The sequence below is a fragment of the Equus quagga genome, chromosome 13 (genome assembly GCF_021613505.1).
Source record: "Equus quagga isolate Etosha38 chromosome 13, UCLA_HA_Equagga_1.0, whole genome shotgun sequence".
NCBI lineage: Eukaryota > Metazoa > Chordata > Mammalia > Perissodactyla > Equidae > Equus > Equus quagga.
Genome location: NC_060279.1, coordinates 1102699 through 1125249, shown reverse-complemented (window position 1 = coordinate 1125249; position 22551 = coordinate 1102699). Strand labels below are relative to the sequence as shown.

General features: G+C 38.5%; 1 protein-coding gene across 1 annotated transcript in view; it reads right to left on the bottom strand.

The window, feature by feature from the left end:
* The window catches only part of MDM4 (MDM4 regulator of p53), a 38254-nt gene that overhangs the window by 11887 nt on the left and 3816 nt on the right, over window positions 1-22551 (bottom strand). Inside the window, exons 2-7 of the mRNA XM_046682224.1 lie at window positions 10791-10903; window positions 8973-9047; window positions 6310-6443; window positions 5061-5116; window positions 1172-1239; window positions 339-438 (exon numbers count right to left, since the gene is read on the bottom strand). Coding sequence (XP_046538180.1) covers window positions 339-438; window positions 1172-1239; window positions 5061-5116; window positions 6310-6443; window positions 8973-9047; window positions 10791-10868 — 511 coding nt within the window. The 5' untranslated portion in view covers window positions 10869-10903. The remainder of the gene's footprint in view (window positions 1-338; window positions 439-1171; window positions 1240-5060; window positions 5117-6309; window positions 6444-8972; window positions 9048-10790; window positions 10904-22551) is intronic.

Here is a 22551-nt window from a genome sequence, read left to right as displayed (position 1 = left end):
TAAGAGTGTAGTTGTCTTCTATTAGCATGCTAGCTAAAGGGAGAGTCTTGCTCCATACCAGTAGCCCAGGGTCGCTAAAAGAACACCGTCATCTTCTTCAAAGTTAACAATGATGACTAGGGTGAAAAAAAGGTTTTCAGAAAAGAATAAGAAATAAGAATGACATATGCCCCTCCTACTTCACAAGTGAAGAGACAGCAATATTATTTTTTGAGTTCTCTACATAATGGTCTTAATTACAGCTAGTGCTTAATATGGATAGATGCATTTCTAGACATCAACAAAAAAAAAAAAAAAAGAAAGAAAGAAAAAGCTACATAGTCTAATGCAAAACTTACCTTCTCTAGAATTTTTGCATTTATGCTGTGAGGTAGACAGTGTAGGAATATTCCCTTCTTCAATTCTTTTCCTGGAATTGGAACTTTCCTCTGCACTTTGCTGAAAAAAAAGGGAAAGCTGTCTATCAGTGCAGTAGAAATGACTGAGACCAGGGGATGTAGCAGTTCCACTCTGGCTCACCAGTTAGTGTGCAACACAATGGGTTACGCACAAGAAAGAGAACTCTGGAGCTCACAACAGTCATCAAATAAAAGCAACATCTCTCTTCAACCCACTGTGAGCAGAGCTAGGAAAAATCCCAAACCTGGGGGAAAAAAAATCTCTGCACAAAAGGCCAAAATATACTGTTAAAAACAAGCTAACAATATAAAGCCTCTAGCCTACTACAAAATTAGGCATAACTTAGAAACATGTGACACCCTCACCGTATACCAAGATGATCATCAAGTTTCCCCAGGTTTGGGGAAGCTTTAAGAAATGGCCTGACATGAACTTAACGGCAACAAGCCTGTTAAAATCTAATAAAGCAGTTTCCTCAAACACCTACGTATATACACCATCACACACACGGGCATACGCAAACCCCAAAGAAAATGCAACTGGAAGAACTGAAGATCAGAAGTGCTACATCCCAAAGAAAGATTCAGAGACTGGAACTCTGTTATGGGCAGAACAGAGAAGGTTCACTCTGTCCCTGGTCTGTGAACTCCCAAGAACCTTTCTTATTAAATTCTTACCACATTCAGAGAAAGGTCTTGGGAGTCCAAGATCCACAGGTACAGAGAAGGGGCCACTCTGTACAACAAAAGAAGTCACCAGGTGGTGATTTTACCTTCAGTTGGTCTTGACTTGGAATATCCATACTGTGATCCTGTGCGAGAGCGAGAGTCTGAGCGGCATCTGGATAGCAAGTAAAACAAAAGGAAAACCTTCCCTGGTAATAACCATTCTTTCCACACAAAAAGGACCTCAACAAACAACTCTGGAGACAGCTTTGGTCCCTAGAGATGTACTTCTGCACGTTAGCTGGCTACTGCTCTCATCCAAAAGGCAAGGATATAATCAAAACTGATAAAAATGGCAAAGACCAAGACAGTCTATATTCAAATTTGTTACCAAAATATAATCTAGGGGAAATGAAAAATGAGTAAAAAATGTTCTTCCACAGTAAATTTTCAAACTTTAATATAAAAAGGGATTCCCAGCAGGGAATAATGGAGAGTATTTTTATTATCTCCTCCTATAGGTGTTTATTCCCATATTTACCTAACTTGTAAACAACAAAAAAATGTTCAGCTTTTCAATTTAATTTTTATTTTCAAGTTAATACAGGGTTATGAGATCTGAAAATCTGGAATTTCCCCCCCTTATTTCATAAAACAATAGAAAATGTCAACGATGACTTCATGGTTTAAATGCCATCACCTGAATAGAGATTAGATTTTTTTAATCAACAAGTCTTCTTTTTCCCAGTTACTATAAACATTTCCTAAGAAGGAAGAGGAAGCAGATAAAGGTTTTCTCAATGGCCAAAAGAAAGAAGCAAAGAAAACAATAACCTAAGAGAAATTCTTAGTCTGAGAGAAATGGATTTCAAGAACATGGAAATTTTTCAAGCAGAACAGAAGATGAAAATCTAGCTACAGGAAAAGAACAAGCCGCAGAGAATTTAAGAAGCTGGATCATTCATTACACGAGGCTATATGTAACTAAGATGCCCCCAAGTCAGTCTACTGTAGATTGGGTTCATCAGTTACTAACAGGTCCAGAAATGAGACACAGAAAACATCATCCTCATCTAATGAAGACTGCCAGGGAAAGAATACAGATCCTACAACTGATCTGACAAGTCAATTGTTTTGCACAAAGTGAACATTTTCAAAACTGTAATTTTAAAGAGCATTATTTCTGGAAGCATTTTTACAGATAAATGGATATACTGAGAAGTTCAAGAGACAGCACTGTCTGACCACAGTGGTCTTGAAAGACCGACTAACATACATTGCAGATGAAGCATTTCTTAATAAAGCAATTCGATTACTGTCATTTATAGTTCTAAAGCCTTACTGCCTTACTTAGGTTAAAACAATTAGAAGCAAAAAGAAATTATCTGGGAAAACTACAATGGACAAAGGAATTTTAAAATCAATACAAAGTTTGTCATATATATTTCGTTTTACTAGTATGCACGTGGAAATTTGGAGAAATGATTTATAAAGAATCACCTTCACTTTAAATAATGGCATTTTCTTCAACCATCAAAATAAAAGGTTTAACTCATCTGCAAAGGTATAAATAGGTATACGGAGAGCACCTTTCTCAATTGTCCTTTCAAATAAAACACTTGCAACCTAATCTACAAAGATCAACAGAGATGGCAACCACAAGCACAATGCAAGTGCAAGTCTGAGCAGACCAACAATCAAAATTACTTTAGGGCAATTTCCTGGGTTTCGATCATTGTACTATGGTTCTGTAAGATGTTACTATTTGGGGAATCTGCGTAAAGAGTATACAGAACTCTTTAATACCTGTGCAATTTTTTCAAAAGTGAAATTATTCCAAAGTGACAATTAAAGAACAAACAAAATGCTTTAAAGATTTAATGTTCAGAGAAAAAAATGTGTTAAAAAAATTAACTGCAGCAAATTCTGTTACAAACAAGGGTTAAAGAGCTGGCAATGTGTGGCACAATGAAAAGAGCAAGGACTGGCCAGTCAGAAATATCTGCCCTGCCACTTACCAGTGGCATGCAATCTTGGACAAATCACTCATTCTATTAAAAAACCCTCAGTTTCTTCATCTCCAGACCTTCCTCACAGAGCCGTTGTGAGGATCAATTGAAATGTTTGTTATAGAAATGCTCATTTTAATATTTGACATGTAAAATTCTACAGAGGAAGTGCAAGAAAGAAAACGAGAGAAAGAAAAAGTGAGAATTACATCCACTTTAGACATTCAGAGAAGACACCAATCAGAAAACAAACTTTACTGAAAGAGTAGATCAGCAAATATAAAATCCTCTGTAGGGGCCAGCCCCGTGGCCGAGTGATTAAGTTTGCGCGCTCCGCTTCAGCGGCCCAGGATTTCGCCAGTTCGAATCCTGGGCGCGGACATGGCACTGCTCATCAAGCCATGTTGAGGCAGCGTCCCACATGCCACAACTAGAAGGACCAACAACTGAAAATACACAACTGTGTACTGGGGGGCTTTGGGGAGAAAAAGGGAGAAAAATAAATAAATATAAAAAAAAAAATCCTCTGTATATCCCAAGCTTTAGTGACTGTCCCAGGAAAGCCATACTATTTCACAAGTGACTGAATTTCAATAAAGCACAGTATCATTTGCAAGGCCCTGCCTCTCAAACAGAAATTTACAGCTGAGTTAAGTGGGCAAATGGCTCAATGAAACAAACAGACTTCAAAATTCCATGTTAAGTTCAAAATCACATTTCAATACGAAAGCAAAGTCCTTGCTGTCACTTTAAAGTGTAAATTTTTATTAGGAATGCATTATTTCCAACCTATTTGTTTCAGTAAACTATTGAAAGATAGCTGAACTAAAGGGATTACAAACTTAGGTTTTCTTTAAAGGAGAATGTTACCTAAAATCTAATTTGAAGCTCACAAAAGGGCTTCATGTAGAACTGGAGAAAGAAAAAAGTTTCATTATTTGGAAATGAGTGAGAGAGAGAGTTACATTTCAGTTGTATCTGGTTTATTCACTTATGTCTAACACACCACACTTCAGACCCCAAATCACCCAGTTTCCTGCACATATCTAAAAAACTCAAAGGGCAGTATTTAAAAAGTATGGAATCAAGCAAAGGGTTAGACAAATTGGCATTCAAATAACAGAAAGCTAAAACCATTAGGTGAAAGGTTCTCCGGAGACCTTTAAAACAGATGGAGCAGAGTGACCCCACCTGAGCCCACAGAATCGGTCCCTGAAACAGGATGGGCAGACCTTACATGACTCTGATGTGATGCAAGAGGCACAAAGCACCACCTATGAACCCTTCCCGGCAAAAAATTTAAACTTGAATCTATTCAAGCACTATGAGTTTACCAAAAATAGAAGAGACAGAGAAACACATTAAACATCACAAGGATACAACCTACAATCTCTAGAATGTGGGAAATTCTACAGGACAAATGATCCGTTTCTTCAACAAATAAATGACATAAAAACAAAAGGAGGGTTAAGTTTTACAGATTAAACATACTTAAGAGACATATCAACCAAATGCAATGTGTGGACTTTGGATCCTGATTTGAACAAGTCAAATGTAAAAGATATTTCTGAGACAACTGGGGATAACTATATATAAACTGGCTATTGGACAGTATTATGGAGTTATTATTTATTATACTGTTATTAATTGTGTTGAGTGTAATAATGGCATTGTAGTTATGTTTGAAGGAAAAAAGTCCATTTTTGTTAGATTTTAAAAGTATGTCTAGATGAAGCAAATACGGCAAAATGTTAAGAATTACTAAGTCTAAGAGGTGGGCACTAATTATAGCAACTTCTCCAATATATTTTAAATTTTCACAATGAAAAGTTAAGCAACATAGTAATAACATTCTGTGTGACAGGTATCCCTCCCAATCATGCCAAGACAGAATTCCATTTCCATCTTGATCCTCCTTGTTTTCTCATCATTTTTCCCCTTGAACTCAAAGCTGTGATACAGACTGGAGAAATATGATGTTACATACCTGTAGAAGCAGTGGCTAAAGTGACAAGATTCTTTCTTAGCATATCATAGAGAGGGCTGTCAAAGATATAAAATAAAAAATTAATAACCCCACGATTCTCCATGAAAATGTTAAGTGTATTCCTGATATACTATCTCCCAACTTTCTCTGTAACATATGGAGAATTTTTTCCCCAGAATAGATTTTTTTTAAATTATTTAAACATGTTAATACCCAAGCCCTTGTGTTACTGTGCCCCGTTAAAAAACTAATTAATTTACATTGCAGTTCATTAGTTAACAGTAACCTAAGTGGGGAGGTCTTACCAAAGTAAGACAAAATGAGCTCAGAAGAAACAGTCATCACAAAGCCATAGAGAGAAAGAGAACACTGGCTTCTCAATTACTAATTGGTCTTTGATTGTGTAATAACCATATACCCCATGTAGCTGGAAAAAGTCACACAATAGGTCAGAGCAGCTCTACTGAGATTCTTTTTTTTTTCCTTCTTCTCCCCAAAGCCCCCCAGTACATAGTTGTATACTCCAGCTGTGAGTGCTTCTGGTTGTGCTATATGGGGTGCCGCCTTAGCGTGGCCTTACGGGAGGTGCCATGTCCGTGCCCAGGATCTGAACCAGCGAAACCCTGGGCCACCAAAGCAGAGCACGCAAACTTTACCATTCGGCCACGGGGCCAGCCCCTCTGCCGTGATTCTTATGAAGCTCTTCATGCACCTCAAAGTGCCCAGAAACTCTACATTCCTCTCATCAGCTCACTCTTCCTCTCTCTACAACAACTGTTTCACAAACCTAGCCACAGCAGGCTCCCTGCCAGCAGGCCCTTACAAGAGAGGTTCAATCTGCCAGAAGCTCTCCTTCAATCAGCCTCCTCTAACTGACTCTTTAATTATCCTTCAGCTCTCAGCTCAAATATCACATCCTCAAGGAACCTTTCCTTGACCCTGAACACCCTAAATCCCACCCCAAAACGCAGCTTCTTGTACCTCTTTTCTGTAAAACTTACCATGTATAATTTTACCAGGTACTGGTGTGCTAATTTGACTAAGATGGGGAAGAGCACCTACTGCTCTTCAAGCTCCATACAGAGACTGTATTGCTCACTTCTACGTTCCCAGTGCCTCACGGGCCACCTGCCATACGTAGGCCCTTAAATATTTGTTGACTAATGGAATAAATAACCATGAATAATGTATGGAGATCAAGTGGTTAGGTACAGCACCCAAAATATAAAGAAACCCTCACTCTTTTTACCTTGGATCTTTTACGGAGAAGCTCTGACGTCCTAGTAGTTCTCCCAAAAGATCTCCACCACAGTATACCATATGCTGCTCCTGCTGGTCATAAAGCTGCTTCACCATTATGTACTGGCCTAGATAGTGCATGACCTGCACGGAGATAAAACACCGTGAGGAGATCTGTCCGGCTGCTGTCAAAAACCAGGAAACTAATTATGAGATGAGTTAGTTTGCTGGAGTAAGAGATAATATATTCATGAACACAACTGTCCGTGCTTGTGTAAGGGGTTCTACAACACAACAGTTGCCCCCAACTACTACGTTCATCCACTTATTATCACTCTGGACATTAACAGACTCTTACTTTTTAGAACAGAAGTATACTGGTCTGACAATGAGAAAAGGTGAACTTACCTACTATCCCCTTAAAAGTTCTCTCACCAGTCCAAATAAAGGTGTCTGTTCTATTACTAGAGGTAATAAACTTTAAATTTGCCTGGGTCATAAAGATATTTTCCAAGTCCAGAGCACATAACTACTATAGGCTTTTGATGTGTGTTCACTTAATGCTTTTTGACAAATGAAGTACAATGTTTAATAAGCCATCAGCATTATAAGTGCATAAAACATAGAATCTAAACGTTTATCAAACAAAAATTTAGTCTACCTGGCTTCTTTTACAGAGTCCAAAAAATGGAAGGGAACACGGAGAAGTTCATGATTCACAACTTAAAAATTACCTAATTTTTTCCTAATGTTTTCTCCAGGTAGCAGATTTTTAAAAAATTACTTAAGTTTGCTTAATGACAATAAGAATTTTGTTGTCACAAATCATAAGCAGTTTAAAGCAACTATCTTTATCTTTAGGCTCCAACTTCTCAGGAATTATTAGATAGCTGCACAGAAGATTTTTTCCACACTGTTCCCATTATACTGCAGTAATGATGTTCCTAGGCTCCCACCCTTCTCAGGCAACATATCCCAGGATTAACAGAGCTCTCATATCTACTCAAATATCTAGGGGAAAATAAGATGAGGAAGAGCATCTACTGGAAGAAAAAAAAGGAAGTTTTATATTTATGTCTGTCCAACTTTCTGAAAAAAATAAATCCACTCTAAGTATACAAAATAAGATCTTCTAAAATACTACTCTTGGGAACGGCCCTGTGGCTGAGTGATTAAGTTCACGTGCTCTGCTTCGGCAGCCCAGGGTTTCGCCTGTTCGAATCCTGGGAGTGGACATGGCACCGCTCATCAGGTCACGCTGAGGTGGCATCCCACATGCCACAACTAGAAGGACCCACAACTAAAAATACACAACTATGTACTGGGGGGCTTTGAGGAGAAAAAGGAAAAAAAAAATCTTAAAATACTACTCTTAATTTGTATATAATACTTCTATTCTCATACTATCGCAATACACATACTGAGAACCAATATTTAAAAACACAAAATCAGAAAATTCCTCTTAATGTACTGGGTAGGGTCAAGATTCATAATAGAGAGTTTATCATGTAAACTCTGTCCAACTTTCTTCCCAGTAAAACATTCTCCCTGAACAATATGTACTTAATATCTTTTTTTTTTAAAGATTGGCACCTGAGCTAATACCTGTTGCCAATCTTTTTTTTTTCCTTCTTCTTCTTCTCCCCAAAGCCTAAAGTACATAGTTATATCTTCTAGCTGTAAGTCCTTCTGGCTCTGCAATGTGGGATGCCGCCTCAGCATGGCTTGATGAGCGGTGCCATGTCCATGCCCAGGATCCAAACCGGCAAAACCCTGGGCCGCCAAAGTGGAGCGTGCAAACTTAACCGCTCGGCCACGGGACCAGCCCCCTTAATTTCTTCTTGACCCAGGCAAACTCTCCATGCTATTGAAGGAGAAAGCACAATTCATCATAACAACTTTACAGATGTAAAAATTCACACTTTAATAACAGTTTGGAAAAAAAGTCTTACTCATCAGAATTTTAGAGAGAAAGTCCAAAATGATGCACTTGATTTAAAATGATAAAGGAAATATGGGTATTCTAGAAAATCCAAACTGCCTCCAGACTTGTTTCCTTGTGAGGGATAACGGCTCAGGAGTGCAGCACTGCTGATAGGTGTTAAGCTTCTAAGAAAAGTCAAAAAAAGCTTGATATTTTGTTTCCTCTTCCTTTAGGAAGGGTTAGATCCTTACCCTACTAAATGCAAGCAGTTTGAAGAGATTAACATTTTAATATTGAGTCTTTTCTACTTAAAGAAATCAATTTGCTTTTGTTAAAAAAAAAAACTTTAGAAGCTAAATAAGTTATTTAAATGCATTAAGTGTTTAAAACAACTCACAGGGCTCAGAAGAGTATCTGACACATTTATAATGAAAAACTACTGCATTTAATTCCTGCCTGGCAGCATATCCTGTAAATCACAGAGAATGTCATTTTTTTAATCTTGTACATGTTTTGCATTTTAACTGCGATCAATGAATTCATGGTTAATCTTATGTTAGGCTGACAACACACTTCAAAAGGAAAGGAAATATGAAGTTCAACCCAGCTCTTTAAAACAGAGCAAAAGGTGCCTCTCCAGTACCTTAGGAGTAGAACTTCCTTTCTTAGGCTTGACTTCAGAACTACACATTCACCAGCTTCTACTTCACAGCTGTTCTTAAAACTGAGAATTTTCTTTGTTGGCTTACCTCTTTAACAGTGAACATTTCACCTTGTGCACCTGCTGCCTGCAAAATCTTCAGAAGTGGCAGTTTTGGTCGTACCTGATACAAACATAAAGTAAACCTGCTATTTACATTTCAATTAGATTAGTTTCTGAAACCCTAGGGAACAAGAGAACCTCTTTAAACGTTTTTTTTTTTTAACAAACCCTGGCAGAAACTTATCATCTAATAACAATCTTCCAATGCATAAAATAACTACAGATGATCAGACTACTACTTGTTAACCGTCCTGAAAAATCGCATTTTCACTGACACCTACTAGGATGGCTATAATAAAAGGAAAAAAGAAAATCAGTGTTGGTGAGGATATGGAGAAACCGGAACCCTTGGGCACTGCTGATAGGAATACAAAACGGTGCAGCTGCTGTGGAAAACAGTTTGGCAGTTCCTCAAAAAGTTAAACATAGAATTACCATGTGACCCAGTAGTTCCACTCCTAGGTATAAGTCCAAAAGAACTGAAAGTAGAGACTCAAACAAATATTTGTACACCCGTGTTCATACCAGCATTCTTCACTATAGCCAAAGATGGAAACAACCTAAATACCACTGACAGATAAAAGGACAAACAATGTGGCCGGCCCAGTGGTGCAGTGGTTAAGTGCGCACATTCCGCTTTGGCAGCCCTGGGATTGCCGGTACAGATCCCAGGTGCGGACATGGCACCACTTGGCAAGCCATGCTGTGGTAGGCGTCCCACATATAAAGTAGAGGAAGATGGGCATGGATGTTAGTTCAGGGCCAGTCTTCCTCAGCAGAAAAGAGAAGGACTGGCAGCAGTTAGCTAAGGGCTAATCTTCCTCAAAGAAAAAGAAAAAAGGATAAACATGATGTGATATCCACATACAAGGGATAGTGACTTTGTTTGCCATCTCTGGACTCTGATTGTGGAGTCTGTCTTTAGCGACACTATTTTATCTTTAAAACGTTATAAGGCCAGATTTGTCTCTCTCTTCCTCTCACAGCCGCCTCGGTTTTGTCTTCTTTAGGCCTTCCTCATTCTAAAGTCTCAGAAATATTTCCTAAATTTTCTTCAAATATTTTTTATCATTCCACTTTTTACATTTCAGTCTTCATCTATCTGGAACTTGTTGTTGTACAACATCTGAAGTCTTCATTTGTTTCCATTCAGAGATGGTCAATTATGTCAAAACCATTTATTACAGAAGCCACATTTTCCCCTATCAAATCCAAATTCCACCTTATCATATATTAAGATACATAATACTATAATTGCGCGATGTTTATGAAAACACAAAACTATGTATTTTTAAATGTTAGAGGAAAAGGTATGAAACAAGACACAACTAAATTGGTAATAGTATTATCTTAGGGGGAAGGGACTTTGGGGGAAGAAGGGAGGAGAAGATCAAAGGAGTCTTCATAAAGTTTGAATTTTTTAGAAGAATACATTTTCTACATTTACAATTTAAAATTTTTAAAGAAAACAAACTAGTTACAATGAAGTGAGAGACAGAAAACAAGCACATAACATGGCCCCAAATTCTCCACTAGCCATCCATACCCTAAAACATGCTTATTTTCAAAATATACCACTTTGAGCAATCTGTAACCTCCATATACTTATTTAATCAACAGTCAATTCAATTTATGAGTATTGGTACGTTTACTAGTCTCCCTAATATGACATTTTTAAAAATAATCCCTTCTGCTGTCATAAAATCCTACGGTCAGTGAAGTCTGCTACGGTCAGTGAAGTCAGTGAAGCCTCAATTCAATTTTTTAAAAACTTAAAGAATAGGAATGCCTAAAAATGAGTTACCTGATTGATTTGTTCTGGAGAGATCCTGCAAGCACTGTCAGATGTTGAACACTGGGCAGAGGTGGAAAATGATGTCATTTTGGCAGTGAAGAAGCTGCAGTCTGTTGATAAATCTAAAAGGAAAAAAAACTATAAAATCTCTTCTAAAGCAGAAAATTCTCTTTAGGATTTACAAAAAGCAACCAGCAGAAATAAAAAGGACGTATATCAGAGCACCCTAGACAAATGCAATGTACTCATGCTGAGGTTCTTGATCCCCTTCTGATCACTTTCTAGTTCAGATTCTGCAAAAAAACTGAAGAGAATTTAGAGGAAGAACCACCTATTCTCCCCTCAGGTAAAGCCTGACAGAGACAGGTTCAGGCATGCTCCACCCTCCATACTGATGAAAACGAGCAGCGTGTTTCAGCTCAAAGTCAAATTTACAATCATTCTCTCTCCAGTGGATAACAGAGAGTTCTTCAGTATCTCCTCCTCTCTGGGACAGTGCTCAGGAGCACCCGGCCCCAACAAATGCAGGGCTGAGGGAATTACCAAGATTAAGTAATAGATTTAAGATTCCAAGAGCACGTCAAGGAAAACCTCTGCAACATGTTGGAACATGTCTTGGCAAGAGACCACAGGAAAGTGAGAGTCCAAATATTCAGTATCAGTTAAAGCAGCTTTTTAAATGTGCCAAACCCAAAAAGTTGCATATAAAAGTTCTATTTATATGCAACTAAATACCCACAAAATAGGTGAAATCAAGGTGGACACATATCGTCAAGAAAAGACAGAGCATGAAGTGAAATAGAGAGTAAAGTTCAATTAAAATTTTTCACCTTCTACCTTTTATCCTTTAAAAAAACAAAAGCTATAGAGAAGAAAAATAAAATTTTAAATGAACTTGCTTAAGTTTACCTTCATGCTTTTTTCTAGTAAAAAGGTGAGGAACAATCAGTGAAATTTATGAATAACAAGCCACATCAGGGGAAGCATAAAAGGGGCCTAGAAAAAACAGCAGTCTGGCTAAAGCTAAGAAGATTCCTCACTCTTCTGAGATTTATTATCTATAACCAAGTATACATTCTTCCCTCCACCATCGGCTTCCCTTGCTACCAAATGGGAAGTTAAACAGGATACAAGCATAACTCAGACTTTTAAAGTAGCTAGCTTTTAATTGGCGTTTCAAATCTCACAAAAAAACTAATCTTGATCTTCCCCAACCTGCCTGTCTGTAGTCTTCCCCACCTCAGTAAACAGCAAATCCATCCTTCCAGTTGCTGAAGTCAATGACCTTGAAGCCATCCTCAACTGCTTTTCCTCTCACACTTCACACCCACTCCATAACTAAATTCTGAAGCTACATCTTCAAAATACATCCCAAATCTAACCACCTCTCACTATTTGCATTGTTCCCACACTAATCCAGGTCACCTGTCTCGTCACTGCATTAGCCTCCGAAAGGTTTCCTTGCTTCCACCCCTGCCCTTCTACCTCCTAACCTTCTCCTTTTGTCTTTGCTCAAATATCAGTTTATCAATGAGGGCTTCCAAGACTACCCATTTTTTTTTATTAAGATTATGATAGTTTACAACCTTGTGAAATTTCAGTTGTACATTCTTGTTAGCCATGTTGTGGGTACACCACTTCACCCTTTGCGCCCTCCCCCCACCCCCCCCCCTTTCCCCTGGTAACCACCGATCAGTTCTCCTTGTCTACATGTTAACTTCCACCTATGAGTGGAGTCATATAGAGTTCGTCTATCTCTAGCTGGCTTATTTCGCTTAACATAACATCCTCAAGGTCCATCCATGTTGTTGCGAATGGGACGATTTTGTCCCTTTTTATGGCTGAGTAGTATTCCATTGTGTATATATACCACATCTTCTTTATCCAATCATCAGTTGATGGGCACTTAGGTTGCTTCCACGTCTTGGCTATTGTGAATAATGCTGCAATGAACATAGGGGTGCATGAGACTTTTGGAATTGCTGATTTCAGGTTCTTAGGATAGATACCCAGTAGTGGGATGGCTGGGTCATAAGGTATTTCTATTTTTAACTTTTTGAGGAATCTCCATACTGTTTTCCGTAGTGGCTGCACCAGTTTGCATTCCCATCAGCAGTGTATGAGGGTTCCTTTTTCTCCACAACCTCTCCAACATTTGTCACTCTTGGTTTTGGATATTTTTGCCATTCTAACAGGTGTAAGGTGATATCTTAGTGTAGTTTTGATTTGCATTTCCCTGATGACTAGTGATGATGAGCATCTTTTCATGTGCCTATTGGCCGTCCGTATATCTTCTTGGAAGAAATGTCTGTTCATGTCCCCTGCCCATTTTTTGATCGGGTTGTTTGATTTTTTGTTGTTGAGCTGTGTGAGTTCTTTATATATTATGGAGATTAACCCTTTGTTGGATAAGTAGCTTGTAAATATTTTTTCCCAATTAGTGGGCTGTTTTTTTGTTTCAATCCTGTTTCCCTTGCCTTGAAGAAGCTCTTTAGTCTGATGAAGTCCCATTTGTTTATTCTTTCTATTGTTTCCCTCATCTGAGGAGTTATGGTGTCCAAAAAGATTCTTTTGAAACTTATGTCAAAGAGTGTACTGCCTATATTCTCTTCTAGAAGACTTATTGTTTCAGGCCTAATCTTTAGGTCTTTGATCCAAGACCACCCATTTTCAAAACTGCAACTCCCAAGCCCCAGTATTCCCTGATCATGTAAGACATAAACTGCAAGTGGGCAGGGATTTGTATTTGTTTGTTCATTAATATATCCCCAGAGCCTAAAGTGATGAAGCATATGGCTAGACCAACAGGACAGGTACAAGTATTAATAACAGAGTGGGTGGTTTCCAAAAATGGTCCCCAATGAACCACAGCTCCCAACTGGCTCTGTGTCATAGAATCAACAGAATGCAGTGGAAGTGACAATGTGCCAATTTCAGGCCAGGAAGCTTCATTTTTGGTGCTATTGGAGGCCCCTGAAATCTGGCCACTCTACTGGAGACCACACAGAAAGGCCACGTGGAGAGACAGCTGTCCAGTGGAGCCCAGCCTTCTAGCCATACCCTCCAAAGCACCACATCTTGGGACATTCCAGCCCCAGCTGACACCTGACTACAAATACACAACAGAGTACAAGTGAGACCACCAGAAGAACCATCCAACTCAGCCCATAGGATCATAAAAAATAAATTAAATGGCTGTTATTTTAAGTAAATTGTTGGGTGGTTTATTACATAGCATTAGATAATCACAGCAGATGGCAAAAACTTATATACTCTGTACCACGTACATATATTAATCCATTTAATACTTAATCCCATGATGTAGGTACTATTTTTATTCTTATTTTGCAAACAAAGCAAGAGAAACATAGGGACGTTATTTGCCCAAGATCAGACAATTAGTAAATTGCTGGAATCAAGATTTCAAACTCAAAAGATCTCTGAAGTCCCCACTTAGCAATATTTTTTTCCCATTACACCTCAAGTGCACAGAACTAGATTAATCATAATCCTTTCCTTCAAGACATACTTTGTTCATTCATACATGGCCCACTTTTGATTCTTTTTCATAAAGCAATAAGCACCCACAAACTACAACTCTGACCACGATCTACTCTTAATTACAATATCCCCTATCCATTTGCCTGCCTTCCCCCAACAATCACGCTGAATCCTATGTTTTGATTTTCTACCCTTCCTTTTTACGTATTTTACTGCATCAAAATGGAATCCTAAAAAGTATGTATTTTTAGTTTAGCTGCTTTTAACTTTTTTAAAAAAGCAGTTATGTCATACCTGATTTTAGGGATCTTTGTTTCACTAAAACTCATTCCTACTGCTGTGTTACTTTAGTTCTTTTTTTAAAAAGTTGTATTGTGGTAAACTAGATATACAATTTACCTTTTTTCTTTTTCCTTTTTCTCCCCAAAGCCTCCCAGTACATAGCTGCCTATTTTTTTAGTTGTGGGTCCTTCTAGTTGTGGCATGTGGGACGCCGCCTCAGCGTGGCCTGATGAGCGGTGCCATGTCTGCGCCCAGGATCTGAAACGGCGAAACCCGAGGCCGCCTAAGTGGAGTGCTTGAACTTAACCACCCAGCCACAGGGCCGGCCGCCAATTTACCATTTTTAAGTGTACAATTCAGGGTATTAAGCACATTCACAATGTTGTACACCATCACCACTATCCATCTCCAGAACTTTTTCATCATCCCAAATTGAAACTCTGTACCCATTAAACACTAACTCGCCATGACTCCTTCTCCCCAGGCTCTAGTAACCACTATTCTACTCTCTTGTCTCTATGAATATGCCTGTTCTAGGTACCTTGCATAAGTGAAATCATACAGTATTTGTCGTTTTGTGTCTGGCTTATTTCACTCAGCATATGTCCACTTAGCAATGTTTTCAAGGTTCATCCATGTCATAGCATACTATTTTTTCATTTATTTTGACTGCTATATAACATTCCAGTGTGTGATGGTTATTTGTTTCTAGGTATTCACTATTGTGAATAGTGCTGCTATTAACATTCTTGTACATGTGGAGGAAAGTGTCTCTTGGGCATATCAACAAGAGAAATTGCTGGGTCATAGCCTATATGAATGTTCAACTTCAGGATCTGATATGGAACTGTTTTCAAAGGGTTTGCACCAATTTAAAACCCTATCAGCAATGTCTAAGACATCCTGTGAATCCATCTCCTCTCCAACATTTGACGTCATAAGACTTTTTAATTTTTGCCAATCAAATAGGTATGGGCTTGATTTATATTTTCCTGATCACTAATGATGCTGAATATCTCTTTATATGCTTATTGGCCATATGTTTCCTCTTCTGTGAAATATCTGTTTGTGTCCTTTGCACATTTTTCTAATTGATTATTATACTTACTGATTTATAATAGTTCTTTATATATTTTTAATATCAACCCTTTGCCAATTGGGTGTCTTGCAAATATTTTCTCCCAATTTGTAATGTCTTTTCCATTTTTTAGAAGGCACTTTTATGAGCAAAAACTTAATTTTAACTAAATCATTTATACTTATCTTCTCTTTTTTTAATGAATGACCACTGTCTGGCTTACTCCCCAAGGTCTCATATCCACCTATACTTTCTACTAAGATTTGTCTGTGTTGTGGCGAGTGGGGGAGGTGCATCTACTAAAATTTTTAAATTTTTGCTTATGACATCTACATCCTTAATCCATCTACTTTCTTCTTCTTAGAGAGCAATTTTATTATTTCTCCACACAGATGGCCATTTTTTCCAGATCAATTTATTGAACATGCCATTCTTGACTGACTGACATACACCTCTGTCATGTATCAAATTTTCCTTACATGTATGGGTGTTTACAAGTTCTCTATTCTATTCCACTGGTCGATCTTTCTATGTTTATACAATTCGACACTGTCTCAACTTCTCTATCTTATAATGAGTCTTGCTATCCAGTAGGGCAAGTCTTCCCCTCCATGTTCCTTTTAAGAAGTGACTAGCTATTCTTGGCCCCTTAACTGTTCCATATAAATTTTAATATCATCTTATCAAGTTCCACGAAAATCCCTGTTGGGATTTTGAATAAAATTACATTTAATATATAGGTTAAATTGTTTTCCAATCATTAACATGATACATTCCTCTATTTATGAAGGACTTTTTTACTATCTCCTAGAAAAGTTTTTAAATTTTCCCTTTAGAGGTCTAGCATATTTGTGTTAAACCAATTTCTAAAGTTGGTATTCCAATGCTATTGTGATGCTTTTTTTTTTTTTGAGGAAGATCAGCCCTGAGCTAACATCTGCTGCCAATCCTCCTCTTTTTGCTGAGGAAGACTGGCCCTGAGCTAACATCCATGCCCATCTTCCTCTACTTTATATGTGGGATGCCTGCCACAGCATGGCATGCCAAACAGTGCCATGTTCACACCCGGGATCTGAACCGGCGAACCCCAGGCCACTGAATCGGAACGTGCGAACTTAACCGCTGCACCACCAGGCCAGCCCCTTGTGATGCCTTCTTTTTCATTCGTTTTTTAGTGGCTTTTGCATATGTACAGAAATACAAATGACATTCATTAATCGTATATTCAGTCACCTTGCTAAACTGACATAACCACTTCTAATAATTTGTCTGTGGATGCTTCTGTTTTTCTACATAAATGATATCATCAGCATATAAAATTTTATTCCCTCCTTTCCAATTCTTGTGCCTCTAATTTCTTCTACTTGTCTTACTTTACTGCTTAGGACTGTTACAATGTTGAATACATGTAATGATATTGGGCATCTTTGTCTGATTTTAAAGAGTGTGCTTGTAATGTTTCCCTTTACATAATGTTTGTTCTTTTTTTAAATAACTACCCTTTCTCAGCTCAGAAGGGTTCCTTTTCTTCCTCATTAACTAAGAATATATCATGGAAGAATGATTTATAAAATGCTTTTTCTGTATCTACTGAGAGAGGATCATGATTTTTTTTCTTTTAATCTATTAATGAGGTGAACTTTTAATTTCATTTATGGATTTTCTACTATTAAATCCTTGCACATCTGAGATAAACCCAACGTGGTTTGGTAGTATTATCTGTTTTAGTACACTGTTGGTTTTGATTTGCTAACATTTTGTTTAGGTTCTAAACTCTATATTAGTGAGTGAAATGGGTCTGTAATTTTCCACTGTCAAATTTTTGTCTCACTTGGATGGCAGGGTGAGCAGGCCTAACAGAATAAACAAACAGGCCTGTTTTCCTATCATCTGGAAAAAAATTCTACAAAATTGAGATGCCCTGGTCCTTGAAAGATTGGTAGAACTCACCTGTAAAACTTTTCTTTGTAGGAAGATTTTTAATCACTGCTTTAATTTAATAAACATTAGATGATTCAAGCTTTTAGTTCTTCTTCCATTTTGTCTACATTTTAAAACTTGCTGGTACATAGTTGACAGTATTCTCTTTTCATCTCTAGTTTGTGTACAGATGGATCCTCTTTTCCATTCATGATATTGTTTATTCTATCTTCTATTACCTCTTCTACTTTTAAAAAATTTTACTGTTGATCTTTTCCTGATTTCTTAAAGTTAGACATTTAGCTTATTCCTTCTTTTATAATTTGAATATTTAAGGCTACAAATTCCTCCCCACTCCCACCCCAGCAATATTTTACTCAGCCCACAGGTTTTCATACACAAAGTTTTCATTATCATTCAACTATAAGTATTTTTAAATTTCTACAATAATTTTTTAAATCCATGAGTTATATAACTATGCTTATGCATACTGTATTTTTAAAATTATGTTCTAGTGATTAACTTCTAATTTAGGGCTGGTCTGGTGGTGCAGCAGTTAAGTTCGCATGTTCTGCTTCGGTGGCCCAGGGTTCACCAGTTCGGATCCCAGGTGCAGACCTACGCACCGCTTGTCAAGCCATGCTGTGGCAGGCGTCCCACACATAAAGTAGAGGAAGATATGCACCGATGTTAGCTCAGGGCCTGTCTTCCTCAGCAAAAAGAGGAGGGTGGGTGGCAGACATTAGGTCAGGGCTAATCTTCCTTAAAAAAAAAAAAAAACAAAAACACTTCTAATTTAGTGGCACTGTAGGGAGAGATCATCCTCTGCGTAAAACTTGATCTTTGAAATTGTTAAGGCTTTCACCATGATCTAGTTGATCAATTCTGTAATGTATGCTTACAAAACACTGTTCATTAAGTTAAGCTTGTTGATTTCTTACAATTTTATGTATCTGTTAATTTGTCAGCCTGATCTACAAATAATTGAGATGTAATGAAATCTCTATGACGGTGGAATCTGTCCATTTATCCCAATGTAGTTTTACTTCATCTATTCTAAGATTTTTAGTCAGAGGTATACATACTTTAAATTGCTATATCTTCTTGGTGAATTATCATTATATAGTGATTATCATTATGTAGCAATTCTTTCCATCCCAATCAAGACATTCTGTCTTAAAATATATTTTAACTTGTATTAGTAATGGTCATGCCAGCTTTTAGTATTTCCAGGTATGTACTTTCCCAAGCTTTTACTTTCAATTTTTGTACATCCTTAAACTTTTGGTGCACCCCCTGTAAAAAGCATCTATCTTGATTTCAGGTTTTTTAATCCGATTTGTCAATTTTTATCTTTAACTGGTGAATTTAGTCCATTTATTGTCACTGATATATATGGATCTGTTTCTACCATCTTCATTTAGCATTCCACTTTGTCCTCTTCTTCTTATGCTTTTAAATGTTATTATCCTTCTTAAAAATTTTATCTCCCTGCCAATAAGAACTTTAGCACGACAGCATCTAGCCTTTAAATTCTGCGATAGATACACTTTTCTCTCGTTTTTTTTTTTTTTCTTTTGCCTTAGCCTTTACAACAACAAATGATACCAAGGAATCTGATCACCTTTACTTCATATATCTCTTGTAACATTTCCCAGATCTGACTCTCTCAGTACTTCATCCAGAACTGTCTTCCATGCAGGCCTTTGCGTGGCAAGGCTTCCAAGACATCATATGCCTGAGAATATTTTTATCATCCCTTCCTATTCAAATGAATGTGGTTGGGTATAAAATTCTAAGATTCTCTTCAAAACTCTGAAAACACTCTTTTGTCTTTCTTCATTTAGTGATGCCGTTCAAAACTCTGATGTCAATTCAGTTTTTGTTCCTTTGTGTGGGATATGTTCTCCCTCTGAGGCTCCTATAATTTTCTTTTGCTTTGATATTCTTAAATTTCCCTATAATGTGCTAGAAGCGAGTTCTTCCTGATCTCTCATCTTTAGCACTCTAAGGAACCTTTTGATCTGAGGACTTTCATCTTTTTTTTTTAATTCTGAAAGAGAACTACTTTTCCATTATTTCTTCAAGCACATCTTCCTTTTAATTTTAGTTCTCTAAGTCTCCTATTATTCAGATGTGGGTACCTCTACATCTATTCTCCTTATTGCTTAGCTTTTCCTTTACATTTTCTTTTTCTTCATCCTTCTCTTCTTTGTTCTGAGAGACTTGCTTCATTCTAGAATTCTAATTTATTCTTCAGGTGTATTCATTCTGTTATTTCTCCCATCTGTGATGTTCTTTATTTCAACCATTGTATTTTTCAAGCCTACTATTTCTGCTTGGTTCTCACGGCCTCTGCTTGTTCTTGTTTCAAGTTGCTAATATCTTCCCTTTTTCTTTCAGGATGATTATCAGTCTAACTTTAAACTCTTGGTCCATCTGTTCTATTATTTCTGTCCCAGTGAAGGCTGTATAGTGTCCTTCTCTTGAAATACCTGTGTTCTTCAACTGTTTTTGTTATTTTGCCCTGGAGGATAGCAGCTACTGTGACAGGCACAACATATGGGCGAAGACCAGACTCCAGTCCATAAGAGCTGCAGTAAGCTGGAGTAAGGTACGAAACAAGCACTTAAGTGGAAAGCGCCAAGCACCAGAAACCATAACCACTCTCCACCCCACACAGTCCCTACTCAAGTCAAGCATTCACCCTCTGTTCCCTAGGGAGAAGCAGCATGGTGATAGGGATTTGGGGAGACCTCAGGATTAAGAAGGTAAGTGACAGCAAAGTGACCGCCTGAAGTCAGTCATCACCTGTTTTTTCTCAACTCCTCACAAGTATGGGCTTTTGTAACACGCTGATTTATTCTTGAGAGCTGGATTAGGATTCTGAGTTACAGCAAGTATAGAAAAAAGTAAATTTTTTTTTTTTGAGGAAGATCAGCCCTGAGCTAACATCCATGCCCATCTTCCTCTACTTTATATGTGGGACACCTACCACAGCATGGCTTGCCAAGCGGTGCCATGTCCACACCCAGGATCCAACCTGGCAAACCCCAGGTCACCAGAGCGGAACATGCGAACTTAACCGCTGTGCCCCGGGGCGGGCCCTAGAGCAGTATTCTAACTCTTCCCCCTTGGTTTCATTAGCCTACAGTCGCGTCTGGCTGACTGCTACCCCAGGCCAAACACCTCCACACACACACACACAAACACACACCGGTTCAAAACAGCCCACATCATCCATTTGCTTCTCACAGTATTTTCCTTTTAGAGGTCCTCTAGGGATAATTTTGGGGAAGGGAGCCAGCAGTCATGCTAGTTCTGCATCTCAGCAGGAACAGGAATAGACCACTTGGCAGCTCTGAAGAATTCAAACTTCAAAAAGAGTTTCTTACTTTGTTTTAACACCCAGTAGAAAGTGTTGCACCACTAAAAAAGACACTGATTTAAGAGGCATGGAAGTTCAGAGCAGGACAAACGGCATTTGACTGCAAGGCAGAGGAGGAATGAGAGGGAAGAGAGATATGAGTGGGAGGATTTTAAAATGGGAGAACAGTGGAAAGAATGGGAAGGAAGACACCACAAGTAAAGGCATTATTCAAGGACGTAAGTAACAAACGAAATCAGCGGTTGGGCTTTGAACCCAAAGCAAGATCTTGTCCCTTTTCCACTTGGAATCTCTTTTGAGCAGCAAGGTTAGGTACCGTTACTCACTCCTTAAGGAGAAAACTGAGAGGGGCTGGCCCCGTGGCCGAGTGGTTAAGTTTGCGCACTCCGCTGCAGGCGGCCCAGTGTTTCGTTGGTTCAAATCCTGGGTGCAGACATGGCACTGCTCATCAGACCACGCTGAGGCAGCGTCCCACATGCCACAACTAGAAGGACCCACACACAACGAAGAATATACAACTGTGTACTGGGGGGCTTTGGGGAGACAAAGGAAAAAATAAAACCTTTGGAAAAAAAAGAAAATTCTCTCAAAAAAAAAAAGGAGAAAACTGAGGCTTAAAGAAGTCAAATACCTTGCCCAAGTCTAAAGCTTATCCTTTTTCACTACACCATGCTGCCAGTTAGTACTTATATTCAGTTGCTCAAACCAGAAAGTTAGGAGTCATCTTGATCTCTCCTTCTTCCCCCATTATCAAATCATCAAACCTTGTAGAGTTCAACTCCTAAGTCTTTCAAAACCACCCTTTCTCTTCATCTTCATGACCACTTCCCCATACCAAAAAGTGTTACTTCTTGCCTACTTACTACCATCACCACAATAGTCTTTTTTTCTTTTTTAAGATTGGCACCTGAGCTAACATCCGTTGCCAATCTTTTTTTTTTCTTCTCCCCAAAGCCCCCCAGTACATAGTTGTAGGTCTCTCTGGTTGTGCTATGTGGGATGCCACCTCAGCATGGCTTGATGAGCAGTGCAATGTCCGTGCCCAGGATCCGAACCAGCAAAACTCCCAGCCGCAGAATCGGAGCGCACAAACTTAACCACCTGGCCCCGGGGCCGCCCCTGCAATAGAGTCTTAACTGTCTCTCTAACCCACTTCAATCCAAACTCCAAACTCCAGCCAGAAGGACTAAAAATACAATAAAACAAAAAAAAACAATCCTACTGTGCCAGGCCCTGCTCCATAGTTTGCTACTGCTCTAAAGACAAACAGAGTCAACCCCTCAGCACTTCGCCATCCTTTCCACTTGCACTGCTCTTCCCCGTGTTCCCTACACCTCAGCCACACTCATCTTTTAGTTTCTCAGAGCCTTTGCTTCCTGCTTCAGGGCCTTTGCACATATTGTTCCTTCATTTGGGGCACTGTGAGTTCTGTACAAGACTGATGCATCCTATGCCTTCCAGTTTCAAGTTAGATGTCACCTCAACAATCATTAACAGATACTAACCCGTTTAAGTGAAAGGTTGGGGGAGGCGGGGCTTTAAACGCCTGCAGCTAACTTACAGCACTCGACCCACTGACCAAACTTATCTGTAAAACAGGG